Source organism: Engystomops pustulosus, chromosome 3, assembly GCF_040894005.1.
Source record: "Engystomops pustulosus chromosome 3, aEngPut4.maternal, whole genome shotgun sequence".
In the NCBI taxonomy this organism is placed as follows: domain Eukaryota; kingdom Metazoa; phylum Chordata; class Amphibia; order Anura; family Leptodactylidae; genus Engystomops; species Engystomops pustulosus.
In genome coordinates, this window is record NC_092413.1 from 110731935 (window position 1) to 110745920 (window position 13986).

General features: G+C 39.9%; 1 protein-coding gene across 4 annotated transcripts in view; it reads right to left on the reverse strand.

The window, feature by feature from the left end:
• LOC140121781 (uncharacterized) overlaps positions 1 to 13986 on the reverse strand; it is a 106189-nt gene that overhangs the window by 21403 nt on the left and 70800 nt on the right. For all 4 annotated transcript variants that reach the window (XM_072141814.1, XM_072141813.1, XM_072141815.1 and 1 more), the window contains 7 exons: positions 13451 to 13589; positions 13248 to 13368; positions 12368 to 12477; positions 11993 to 12142; positions 11809 to 11862; positions 4646 to 4813; positions 390 to 542 (listed from right to left, as the gene is read on the reverse strand). In XM_072141814.1, the coding sequence (XP_071997915.1) occupies positions 390 to 542; positions 4646 to 4813; positions 11809 to 11862; positions 11993 to 12142; positions 12368 to 12477; positions 13248 to 13368; positions 13451 to 13589 (895 nt within the window). The remainder of the gene's footprint in view (positions 1 to 389; positions 543 to 4645; positions 4814 to 11808; positions 11863 to 11992; positions 12143 to 12367; positions 12478 to 13247; positions 13369 to 13450; positions 13590 to 13986) is intronic.

Below are 13986 nucleotides of genomic sequence, written 5' to 3' on the forward strand. Positions count from 1 at the left end.
GAGTCAGAGAGCATCAGGCTTGTTGTCCATACACATTACAGGGTGGGTGTTAATTACAACCAAAATAGCAGCAATTCTCATCATGATTTTTTTAAAAATGCTAGAATTTAAGAGGACACATAAAAATCTGAAGTAGACAACTTTTCCTTGTCTAGCCACTGCCTTTGTCAGTACATAGGTGAAGCAAATTAAGACTCATGTCTAGGTGCAGGAAGAAAGGGAGAAAATACGTCCAATAGTAAAATATATTACAAAGTTTACTTTTATCACCAAAAATGAGAAATGTTATGAAATTCTGAAATGTATATAACAGTGAATTACTGTTGCTTACAAATAGTCAAAAGTCTGAGCATCATGAAAGGACATGGAATTTATACTCCATAACTTACCATAGACAATGTATTTTTTAGTGCACTTCCATTTTGGTCAGGGCAGTATTTTTTCTTTAGCAGAATCATGTCATCCACACCTTCTTTCCGAACATCACTGATGATTTCAGTTACTTGTTTGTTCATGTTAATGTGATATCCATCTATTCTAGACTGAAACAGCAACATACGTGGGAAACGTATGTAAAGAAATGAAAATTGCCCAAAGTGTACAAAAATAAAATGTATACAAATTAACATTTAACCCCTTAACGACTTGGCCTTTTTTAGTTTTTTCACTTCCATTTTTCACTCACCAACTTCAAAAATCTATAACTTTTTTATTTTTCCACATAAAGAGCTGTGTTATGGCTTATTTTCTGCGTAACAAATTGCACTTCATAGTGACGGTATTTAATATTCTATGGCGTGTACTGGGAAGCGGGAAAAAAATTCCAAATGCAGTGAAAATGGTGAAAAACCACATTTGTGACGTCTTCTTGTGGGCTTGGATTTTACAGCTTTCACTCTGCGTCCCAAATGACATGTCTACTTTATTCTTTGGGTCGGTGCGATTACGGGGATACCAAATTTGTATAGGTTTTATAATGTTTTCATACATTTAAAAAAATTAAAACCTCTTGTACAAAATATTTTTTTTTTATTTTGCCATCTTCTGGGGCCAATAACTTTTTCATACTTTGGTGTACGGAGCTGTGGATAGTGTCATTTTTTGCGAATTTTGATGGTGTTTTCATTACTATAATTTTTGGGACTGTGCGACCTTTTGATCACTTTTTATTAATTTTTTTATATTTTTCAAAATGGCAAAAAAATGCCATTTTCGACTTTGGACGCTATTTTCCGTTACGGGGTTAAACGTAGTGAAAAAACATTATCATATTTTCATAGATCGGACATTTTTGGACACGGCGATACCTAATGTGTTTATGATTTTTACTGTTTATTTATTTTTATATCAGTTCTAGGGAAAGGGGGGTGATTATAATTTTTAGGTTTTTTTATTATAATTTTTTTTTTTAAACTTTTTTTTATTTTTACTTTTACTATTTTTCAGACTCCCTAGGGTACTCTAACCCTAGGTAGTCTGATCGATCCTATCATATACTGCCATACTTCAGTATGGCAGTATATGTGGATTTTACTCCCCATGCATTACAATGTGCAATTAGCACATTGTAATGCATGGGTTAAAACGAAGTAGCCTCGGGTATTCGGAACACCCGAGGTTACCATGGCGACGGATCGCCGCTCCCCGTGACGTCATCGGGGAGCAGCGATCCACGACAAGATGGCGGCGCCCATGCGGCGCCACCTCTTTGAAGCCGCCGGCAGCATTGCCGGCGACGATTGAGGTGAAAACACCCGCGATCGGTGCTAGCACCGATCGCGGGTGTTACCGGTAAGCCTTTGCTGCAATATGCAGCAAAGACTTACCGGCTATGGAGAGGGCTCGGCCCGCGAGCCCTCTCCATGCACCGGGACCCGGAGCGCGCCGTACTAGTACAGCGCGCATCGGGAAGGGGTTAATGGTTTTTGGAACCATTCCTACAGAATAAAAATTCACTGGAGGCAAAGGCTTTGCACTGTGAATGATAATATAGACTGTACTAGTAGTATAAAATCATAACTTACATCACAAAAAGATTTGTGCACCACAAAGTCAAAGGTTCTGTCTCCTTACATGCTTTCTTCCATGTATAAATGCATACTGTAACTAGTGGAGGAGGCAGAGTATACACTCACCGGCCACTTTATTTGGTACACCATGCTAGTAACGGGTTGAACCCCCTTTTACCTTCAGAACTGCCTCAATTCTTCGTGGCATAGATTCAACAAGGTGCTGGAAGAATTCCTCATAGATTTTGGTCCATATTGACATGATGGCATCACACAGTTGCCGCAGATTTGTCGGCTGCACATCCATGATGCGAATCTCCCGTTCCACCACATCCCGAAGATGCTCTATTGGATTGAGATCTGGTGACTGTGGAGGCCATTTGAGTACAGTGAACTCATTGTCATGTTCAAGAAACCAGTCTGAGATGATTCCAGCTTTATGACATGGCGCATTATCCTGCTGAAAGTAGCCATCAGATGTTGGGTACATTGTGGTCATAAAGGGATGGACATGGTCAGCAACAATACTCAGGTAGGCTGTGGCATTGCAACGATGCTCAATTGGTACCAAGGGGCCCAAAGAGTGCCAAGAAAATATTCCCCACACCATGACACCACCACCACCAGCCTGAACCGTTGATACAAGGCAGGATGGATCCATGCTTTCATGTTGTTGATGCCAAATTCTGACACTAGCATCCGAATGTCGCAGGAGAAATCGAGACTCATCAGACCAGGCAACGTTTTTCCAATCTTCTACTGTCCAATTTCGATGAGCTTGTGCAAATTGTAGCCTCAGTTTCCTGTTCTTAGATGAAAGGAGTGGCACCCGGTGTGGTCTTCTGCTGCTGTAGCCCATCTGCCTCAAAGTTCGACGTACTGTGCGCTCAGAGATGCTCTTCTGCCTACCTTGGTTGTAACGGGTGGCGATTTGAGTCACTGTTGCCTTTCTATCAGCTCGAACCAGTCTGCCCATTCTCCTCTGACCTCTGGCATCAACAAGGCATTTCCGCCCACAGAACTGCCGCTAACTGGATGTTTTTTCTTTTTCGGACCATTCTCTGTAAACCCTAGAGATGGTTGTGCGTGAAAATCCCAGTAGATCAGCAGTTTCTGAAATACTCAGACCAGCCCTTCTGGCACCAACAACCATGCCACGTTCAAAGGCACTCAAATCACCTTTCTTCCCCATACTGATGCTCGGTTTGAACTGCAGGAGATTGTCTTGACCATGTCTACATGCCTAAATGCACTGAGTTGCCGCCATGTGATTGGCTGATTAGAAATTAAGTGTTAACGAGCAGTTGGACAGGTGTACCTAATAAAGTGGCCGGTGAGTGTATATCGGTATAAGCCTCCTTACACACAAACGTATTCTACGCCCAAGCTGGGACCCAGGTGTACCATACTTTTGGATGGAGGGGTGAGTGCTGCTTTAATACTGGAATCTCACAAGTAGCTAATTTTCTACTGTAGTAGCAAACAAATCTCCTCCAAATTCAACTAGTTAATTCCTCAGCACAAAGTTAACTACGCTGTATGTTTAAAACCGTCAGCATGTAAAAAAATTAATTTCAATGAAATTTAGAATGGAGATTTTATTGAAACACAATCCTGAATTCTCCTGATGGAACTTGCCTATTATTTTGTAATTTCGTAAATGTTATTGTACAATTTCACAATTGCTTTATTAGAGTGAGCTTATCTATGATGTCTGTCTGAACATATGACAAAGCTTTACAGTTGTTTACGAATTTAAAGTAATTTAAAGGGAACCTGTCACCAGGGACCTCATTTTCACTAAAGACAGGTTGCAGAAGCCCATGACACCTGCAGTGCAAAAATGCCTGTCTGCCTTTTATAAGCATTTGCATTACAATTTAATTGTGTGTTATACCTTACCTAGTACCTTGACAAAATCCTGGGGTAGTCCCACAGGTTGAGCTTTGGTTTGGATGCATTTCAAAAACCACATGTGACTTGTCTGTGTTACTCGCTCCTCAGATCTTAGACCCCACCTTTGTACTCCTGTACAGCTCCTCCCTCTCTCACTGATGTCAGCTCACCAGGCTGTGACCTCTGTGAAGGAGCAGGGGGAGCAGCTGTGCAGGAGCACAAAGGTGGGGACTCATGTTGCTTTTTGAAATGCATCCAAACCAAAGCCTAGTCCCTGTGACTACCCCAGGTTTTTATCAGGATGCAAGGTAACTTATAACACACAATTATATTTTAATGCAAATGCTTATAAAAGGCAGAGAGGCATTTTTGCTCTGCAGGTGTGATGGGCTTTTGCAACCTGTCTTTAGTGAAAATGAGGTCCCTGGTGACAGGTTCCCTTTAAATTGGTTGTTATACTTTTAATAATGCCATGGTTACTTTATTTACCATGAAAATATGTTATTCTTACTGTAGGCAATTTAATGGCTTGGTTACAGAATAGTATGTTATCCCAAACATGCTATGGTATGAGCTACAGCAGAGTCTACAATGTAGATGTGGTTTTAGTCTGTGCTGTTATACTGACCTTTGTACTAACATTCAGTACAGAAAGGCACTGTATCATCTATTATCCACACAAACTCAGTAATAATACCAAATACATAACAACAAACAGATATAGATAAGGCTTTGCTCACCTTTAGTGACACACATGCAGCAAACAAAGTCCTGATCAAGGCCTCATATTCATCTTGTACTTGTTTTTTTTTGGTTTCCCTACAAGTCATCATTTCTTCTTCAGCATTCTGAAGTTTGGCTCTGAGAGCGGTTATTTCAATCATGAGTTCATGGCTCATATCTGCATTCTATTAAGGAAAAGAAAATGCTGGAGTTTGAAAAATGGGGACAAAATAAGACTAAGGTGGTCCAGTTAATGGAGACCTCTAAGAGAATGCTAGGAATGCTTTTACGCCTCACATATGGGATTGTTAATAACAAGTCTTTAATTCAGTACAAAGCATTTTCTGTATAGATCTACAATAACTTGTTACAAAATCTCCACAACATTTGTTCTTGTAAAAGGACATCTCCAAACTTTATCCCCGTTTTGCCAATAGAGTAGAACGTGAAATATCAGATTACAAAAGAAGCCCTTTTAGGACTGCCTAGGCAATGAGCTAATCTATTTACAAATCTGTCCTAAGACAGGGTAGAGCCTTAAGGGTCAGGCCTAAAACATAACTTTTATTAGGTCTATAGAGGTAAGAAAATGGTAAATTAATCACACTATATATATTAAAATTCGCAGGTATGAGGCCACTATTGTCCTAATGTCATTATGCTGAGTATTCACTTAGCCTATATCTATGTGAACGGGTCTCTGCAGTGACCCTTCACTATGGTGGCCTCAAACAAGTCAAATTAAAAAGCCAAACAGAAGCCCCCCCGACATGTTTCGCTGGAACCCAGCGTCATCAGGGGATCGGGGCTAATGGTTTGTAGGAGGAGCCAAGGTGAGGATATATAACTTTGGGGTGGGACTATCTGTCAAAATAGACCAATGGGTTACAAGGCGATCTCAGGTTCCTTACTGCTATGTTATTGATCACTATGATGGCCAATAGATGTTCGAAAAGGGAGGTCATCCTATTCAATACACACCCAATGGAGTATCTTACCTCGTCATGATTGGGTACCTCCAACCACTGAGGGCATCAATAAGTGACGTCCATCCCTGATGACCTCAGCGTCATTGGGATACCGCGAGTTACCGCGATACCGCAGAAGATACGCGCATGCGCTAAAACTTAGAATCAGTCTCCCTACGAGCGTCCCGCCCGAGGATATGCGCATGCGCAAGATCTTAGTGTGAATCTCACTGTTGGTACTGCGCGTGCGCGCAGAGATAGAAAATTCGATCCACTAATAGCCAACAGGCTATGCGCATGCGCCCGGACTTAGCCCGCTTAATAGTGCTCAATTGTAAATTACTGCGCATGCGTTGGGAGATAGAATGAAGAGGCAATCATCTACGGAAAGCTTCACTTAAGGAATTATCTGCTTACGTCGGAAGCATGTAAGTACCAGTTATTGTAATAGATATCGGACAGATTACATTGGGTGTGCTATATTAAAGAATTTATCTTGGCTGTGATGACTCTCATTACTTCCTTTACATCTGGGAAAAAGCCAAAGACGACAAGGTATTGGGCATCCCACTCACTACACTCAAAGAGCTAATACCTTATAGTCAGTCATAGCAAGGAATAATAAGTCCACCAGTGGCTCCTAGTTATGTGTGATATATTTATTATTGGCTGTGAAGCTGTGCTAGAAAAAGGTCCAACATAATGAAAAAATTAATTAAATGTTAAAGAAACGCAGAAAAAGAAAAGCCCTCATTCACTCCGAAGAGAAATTCCACATTAAAACCAACATGACCTGTCAATCCAGATATGTCATCTACCTAATTGAATGCCAATGTGGATTGCAATACGTAGGCAGGACCACACAACCCCTTCACTGCCGCCTCAACCAGCACAGATTTAACATCCAACATCACAATAATAAACACAGTGTATCCAGACACATGGAAATAAAACATAAGAATGATGTCAGATACAATATCACTCCAATTGATCATGTACACAAAGAAACCTCCAATAGATTCGAAGTCCTCAAACGCAAAGAAATTTACTGGATGTTTAAACTTAAAACATTGAAACCACTGGGCTTCAATGAAATAACGGAAACGATCCTAATATAATAATACCTCTAGAACAATCACTTGTTTTTAAATATCTATAATTATATAATAATATACCTTCATTCAACCCTTGTACTTCAGATACATTCAGCCAATCTCCAGTTTCGTATTCTTACCCTCATATTACGCTACACTTCTATGTATACATTCCTGGGCACGAACTTCCACCTTTCTATCACGGGGAATTATGGCCCATCTAGGCTTCCGTAGCTGTAGTCCTGCATCTACACATCGGCCATTTTAGTAGTTCCCAGCATCAAGATAGATATAGATCGATGCCCAAGTCTCATCCAGCACATCGACCAATAATAGGTATAGCCACGAATACCTACATTCATTTTTATTAATATGTTTATTCATTTTATTTCATTTTAATTGTATTTATTGTATTTATTGGAACCATACAAACTATCCTTTTTCTATATATTTCATCCATGAGTGCCATCGATCATATTTGTTATTGATTTATATGCCTGCAGTAACGCAACCTGTCTCGTTGCTGTGTACGCGCCAAAACAATATGTATATATAGAACTCTATAGACGAACACCTATTATACAACTGAGGAAGGATCCGGTCCGGATCCGAAACGCGTCTTGCTTTTCCATTTATTTTAAAATGTTATTTTAATCGGAACAAATAAAATTGTCTTTCCATCGGAACGAAGTGCGCCCAGGTTGTTGTTTTTAAAACCAACACAGGAGTCTTGAAGAACTCTAGGAATAGAGATCTACCTTTACCATTGTTGCACCGGCATCCGAACCGAGACGACTCCCACTAAGGCGGCATCAAGTTCCACATACTACCTGATATGCGATCTACATGAGTTGCGCCATCAGCGCAACACAATAAGGTGAGGGCATAATCATTTTATTCACCCACCCATCATCTGGAAGATCCTACACATCGAGCGCCCCTGCGCTCTTTTTTCTCCTTTTTTCTTTCCCTGAGTGTAGTGAGTGGGATGCCCAATACCTTGTCGTCTTTGGCTTTTTCCCAGATGTAAAGGAAGTAATGAGAGTCATCACAGCCAAGATAAATTCTTTAATATAGCACACCCAATGTAATCTGTCCGATATCTATTACAATAACTGGTACTTACATGCTTCCGACGTAAGCAGATAATTCCTTAAGTGAAGCTTTCCGTAGATGATTGCCTCTTCATTCTATCTCCCAACGCATGCGCAGTAATTTACAATTGAGCACTATTAAGCGGGCTAAGTCCGGGCGCATGCGCATAGCCTGTTGGCTATTAGTGGATCGAATATTCTATCTCTGCGCGCACGCGCAGTACCAACAGTGAGATTCACACTAAGATCTTGCGCATGCGCATATCCTCGGGCGGGACGCTCGTAGGGAGACTGATTCTAAGTTTTAGCGCATGCGCGTATCTTCTGCGGTATCGCGGTAACTCGCGGTATCCCAATGACGCTGAGGTCATCAGGGATGGACGTCACTTATTGATGCCCTCAGTGGTTGGAGGTACCCAATCATGACGAGGTAAGATACTCCATTGGGTGTGTATTGAATAGGATGACCTCCCTTTTCGAACATCTATTGGCCATCATAGTGATCAATAACATAGCAGTAAGGAACCTGAGATCGCCTTGTAACCCATTGGTCTATTTTGACAGATAGTCCCACCCCAAAGTTATATATCCTCACCTTGGCTCCTCCTACAAACCATTAGCCCCGATCCCCTGATGACGCTGGGTTCCAGCGAAACATGTCGGGGGGGCTTCTGTTTGGCTTTTTAATTTGACTTGTTTGAGGCCACCATAGTGAAGGGTCACTGCAGAGACCCGTTCACATAGATATAGGCTAAGTGAATACTCAGCATAATGACATTAGGACAATAGTGGCCTCATACCTGCGAATTTTAATATATATAGTGTGATTAATTTACCATTTTCTTACCTCTATAGACCTAATAAAAGTTATGTTTTAGGCCTGACCCTTAAGGCTCTACCCTGTCTTAGGACAGATTTGTAAATAGAACGTGAAATATTATTCGACAGAGATGAATACAAATTTGTAAGATTAGCTCAGCAATTGACAAGTCTTGAATAGGGGGAAGAAAGTGTACTTAAAAGGAACCTGTCATCAGGAGCCCCGATGGCTCCCCCATGTCCCCATATAGAATATTGTACACATTGCAAAACAGTTTTTTTATAGTAAAACTGGCTTTTCCCATGAAAAAAAATAAGATAAAATGTACTGTATGCAATTCTGTATGCAGAGATGTGTCCCTAGTCCGATGGGAGTAGCCAGTGAGGAGTGGGGCAGACATGTATGACATCCACAGGGGGAAGGGGGGAGGGGGGCAAGAGATATGGGGGACATGGGAGTTTTTTTAAAATTTGACATTGATGCATGACGGAGCAATATCCCAAGGGGGGGGGCGCTGCTGCTCACTGGCCACTCCCATGCGACTAGAGACACAGCTCTACATACAGGAAGGTAAACTTTAGTCTAACCTATCTTTTTTTTTCAGAAAACTCTTTGGCAATGTGCACACTTTTCTCTATGGTGACAGAGCCAGAAAAAGGGCTCCTGATGACAGGTTCCCTTCAACGTGTACTGCAAACTGCTAATATGTAGGAAATATGTTTGTAGTGTATGGAATAAAAAAAACGCTATGTAAATACATCTCTATAACATTGATCTTATGGTACTCTACATTAATAAGGTTGCCTAGTTTATTGTTCTTCTTTATGTAACTGTTCTATTGCTTTAATCCACAAATGTTGGATGTAACATGAACACAAATGAGCTACACAATGCTGGTTTAAAGTATGTATTTATTAATTGCTGTATACAACTTTGGAAAAACCTATAAAAATTGTTATGTTCAAAAGATTTGATTATTTAAGTATATTTGGCTGGTTTTTCTTTAGCGAGTTAATGACAGAAGGCTTTCTGCTTGGTTACAGTTTTCCTTTTGCATGTGGACTTTACCCTCTTTGTGTACTCATTACACTATGCTACCGAGGATAATATAAAGCATAGTAATTAAAAAGCTGTTTTATGTGGCTATAGATGCAACTATTTATGAAGCCACTTTGGCCAGACTTATGGCATAAATTGTAGCTAAAAACACCTTTCAATACACATTTATAAAAGTTTTCAGACCATTTTTGCCCCTTTTCTGACTTGTTTGACAGAGGGTGGCCTCTAAAATACTACCCACCTCTGGCAAAATTCCAGCCCATAATTTCTAGGAATGTGTCACAATTTTTTTTGTTCTGCATTGTATATTTCTGGGCCTAACTTGAGGATAAATTAATACATATTTGCCTCTCTTCATCCGCCTCTGACCTACAGGAACAAGTGCAAGTACTCCACTTTGTAAGTGACCTGGCATGTTTCACATCTGTCTCCTCTGTGTCCTATAAGCTAAATTTTAAAGACACAGCCTGATCTGAATAGAGAAGGGAAACATTAATAATTGTAACCGAAGCATAAAATAAAATTTTTATAGGGGTATTAGTCTGTGTCTCGGTGGAGTGAAGTGATAAGTGTGGGGAGATAAGGTATAGTGAGGTCAATCTTTGTCACCAGAGAACCCCTTTAATGAGATGTATCTTGAATAAGATTACACTAACTGAATATGAAACTGTATTAGTAAATCTGTTATTTTCTTATCCTGTATGTGATGTTATTAGGTAGGATACTGTTATTTTAAATCTTTTTTTATATTAGGAACATATAAGGGGAATATATACTGTATATACTGGCGTATAAGACTACTTTTTAACCCCTTAAAATAATGGCTACAGTGGGGGGTCGTCTTATACGCCGGATATACGGGGGCCGCACTGTGTGAGGTGTTTTTTTTCCCCGTCAGCGCGTAGAGAGCCGCTTCCTGGGACCGCCGCGCATGCGCGGCAGTCCGCCTCTCACAGTCATTAGAAGAGGCTTAGTACGCGCTGACTGGGCGGCGCGCTGTATGCTAATGCAGCCGCCCTGTCACAGCGGTCGGCGTCACAGAGCTGGGGGTCACAGGCGGCACTTACAGAAGCATGTCGGATCTTCATTAATATCGCAGCTTACAGTTATGATCACCAGGCACTTGCTCTCTTGTTTGTTTTGCAAAGTTTTAAGCAGACTTTTTTTCATTTGGGAGAGGGGTAGTCTTATACAGTGAGTATATACCAAATTCTATATTTTTAGGGCAGAAGTTGGGGGTCGTCTTATACGCCCAGTCGTCTTATACGCCGGCATATACGGTATATATATATATATATATATATGATATGTTTACTCACTTGAATAAAATGTCCATTTATAAGAGGGCATATGGAAAAATATAAATCTTAAGTGCAAAGGTTGTAACCAATAACATTTCTAAAGTACTTAGTGGGAGTCTGGGATAGAGTGGTTACTCATGACTGTACTGTCCCTATATCCTTTCTGCGGTTCTGCAGTGAAAGATGTATTACTGTATAATGTAGGTCACGGATCTCATGGTAGTGTTACCATGCATATATAAAATATGCAAATATAAAATATTAAAGGTCAGGCTTCCAAAACATGCTGAATCATACATCACTGTACTGGCTACAAACCAGGAAACAGGCAACATTAGAAGCGATATAGGTCAGGATTTGCTAGAGAAAGAATGTAAACTCTAAATACATGAAAAGCCAGTTTAAAATAGTATGTCAGGTGATGTTGGCACAGCTCCTACCTCTGGAATATGTATTTCAGTACGTTATTTGAAGGCCAGCAATAATGTGTACTAAAATACAGCAATAAAGTGATACATTACTATAACTTTGAATAGTGTTTTACAGATTGCAGAATGTAAAGTAGGAAACTACAGATTTTTTTTTAGGAAACAAAACAGTCAAGAAGGGTGATATGTGGTAGGAAACCTACCACTTGCAAATTGTACTTCTAAGCATTACATACCGTGCAGTAGCTCAGGGTGAGCTGGTGCCGGAGCATATTTTCATAAATCGCTGTAATGCTTTTAAACACTTTTGTAATCTTTATATTCGAAGCAGCTTCAGCGCTTCAGTGGTAAGCTTTTGCTTGTATGGTGGTTACCACAATTAGCAATTTATGTATATAAATATTTATTGGACCTACCTCACTCAAGCCAATTTCATTGGGCCTCCTTTCGTTTTTAAATACAAGCATCTCCTATAGGAAAAGACATTTTCATATTACATGTAACAATATTTATTTACAAAGTCCACATTAAGTGCTAGTATGCTATATAAATTGTCAAAGCATCTGGCACCAAAACTGACGAGAAAAATCTGTTCCATACCTGCTCTTTCTGGTACAACATCTGGTGCTCTTGTTGAAGTAGAGTTTCATAAAACATGGAGTAAGATTCAAAGTTACTCTGTTCTCTTGCCATTATGTCACAAGCCAGTGATGTAAGGCAGTGTTCTAAATGCTCCTGGTTGAATGTAACCTAGAGTTACAGTAGCAAATGTTTAGTAATAATGGAGTAGCACTAGTTTATAATACACAAATAATGTCCAGCAAACTGTTCACAACATGTGTATGTTAATATATATTTAATTATATAAAAACTACAAAGGGATGTATAAGCATAAACAAGCAGGACTGGGAGTGCTGCTGCTTCACCAACTATATGACCAACATCTTTGTGCTGCAGATGCTACATGAGGCATACCTCAGTAGAGTTACCTCGACGTTCACTCATAAGAAGCTGTACAAATTTTTCAACAATTTGCGGTCTACCAGGTGAGAAGTTCTCCTTCATAACTGGCTTTTTCCAGAGCTCTACAAATAAATAAATGTATTAAGTGAACTGGCATTGTAAATTCAATATATTATCAAATTATCAAGTTATTCATCAATTGATACCATCTAGAAAGTTTCTTTCCCTTAGATATAAATTAACCAATAGGTATTCATTTAATCATTAAAGGGGTTGGCCTCTTTCCTTCATGTTTTTGTAATGTGTGTGTAAGTGTCTGTGTGCGGCAGGATATTAGGTAATTTACCAATACACATCTATTAATAGTTTTGCACCTCTTTCTTGATGTCCCCCAGCATCCGCTTCTCCCCGCAGCGGGTCTTCAGCTTCCCGGCCAGGCCGGCAGATGCACGTCTATGCGATCTGCCGACCCAGCAGGGAAGCCCAAGACCTGCTGCGGGATGCCGGGGGACAGTGCTGAGGGGTGAGTATTATGTTAATTTTTTTAAGGGGGCACTCTGCTGGAGGTTTAATCTATGGGGGCAGTCTGTTGGACATTTTATTAATTGGAGGGGCTGCTGAGAACATTTTATTGATGAGGGGAGACTACTGGATATCTTATCGATGAGTAGCAGCTGCATTTTCCACCCTAGGCTTATACTCAAGTCGATACGTTTTCCCAGTCTTTTGTGGTGAAATTAGGTATCGTACCTCGGTTTATACTCGGGTCGGCTTATACTCGAGTATACACAGTATCTTCCGACATGTATATTCTTTATATTAATTTTATTCAGCAATTAAGATAAAAAGAGCGGAATTAAGACATCAGTCACTGTAACAGATTTTTCTGTACCTGTTGGAACTCCTCTTCCATCTTTTGCCCTTTCCGATATTACCAATGTCATCTCCTTGGCAATTTTTCTTTGCACATCATGAATCATGTCAGTTTCCAAGCTTTCCATTATTTTCTGAAGCTATCATGAATAAAACAGAATATGATGTTAGTGTTTTATGGATATAACCTTACAACTAAAAGTCTATATGTCATAGTCATACCTGGCGAACTCTAATTTCTATCTCAGAAGCACCTTTAGGGGGGAGCACAACTTGAGATCTCAGTGTGAGCCCCTCAAACTCCTCTTCTTTTCCCATTTGCCAAGCAAGGGCTTTCATGGTGGGATAAAAAATTTCATCTCTATAGTAAACAGGGCATAACTATAATATATTATGCATAATTAATGTGTAATATACAGTAGTTCTTTCTTATGTCAAGCAGAATTATGTAAATGATTACTAGAATTCCAGAAACATTTTCTCCAACTAAGACTCCACTTCTAAATGAAAAATACTGTATAAACACCACCCATCCAAGTTACTTTTTCTCTGAGGGGAATTATGAGGTTCATTATCAAGAAATATGGCATCATTAATGATAATAGTCAAAGAGACAATACATAGAATGGGTTCATTTAAAATCTCACACTCAAACTTTGGCTAGTTTTTTTGACAACTGTTGTTTTGTGTATTTGACTGATGTCTGTCAAGAAAAGATGTAATCAGTGGTATGTCGGGAACAGTTCCTTGGAGGTGAT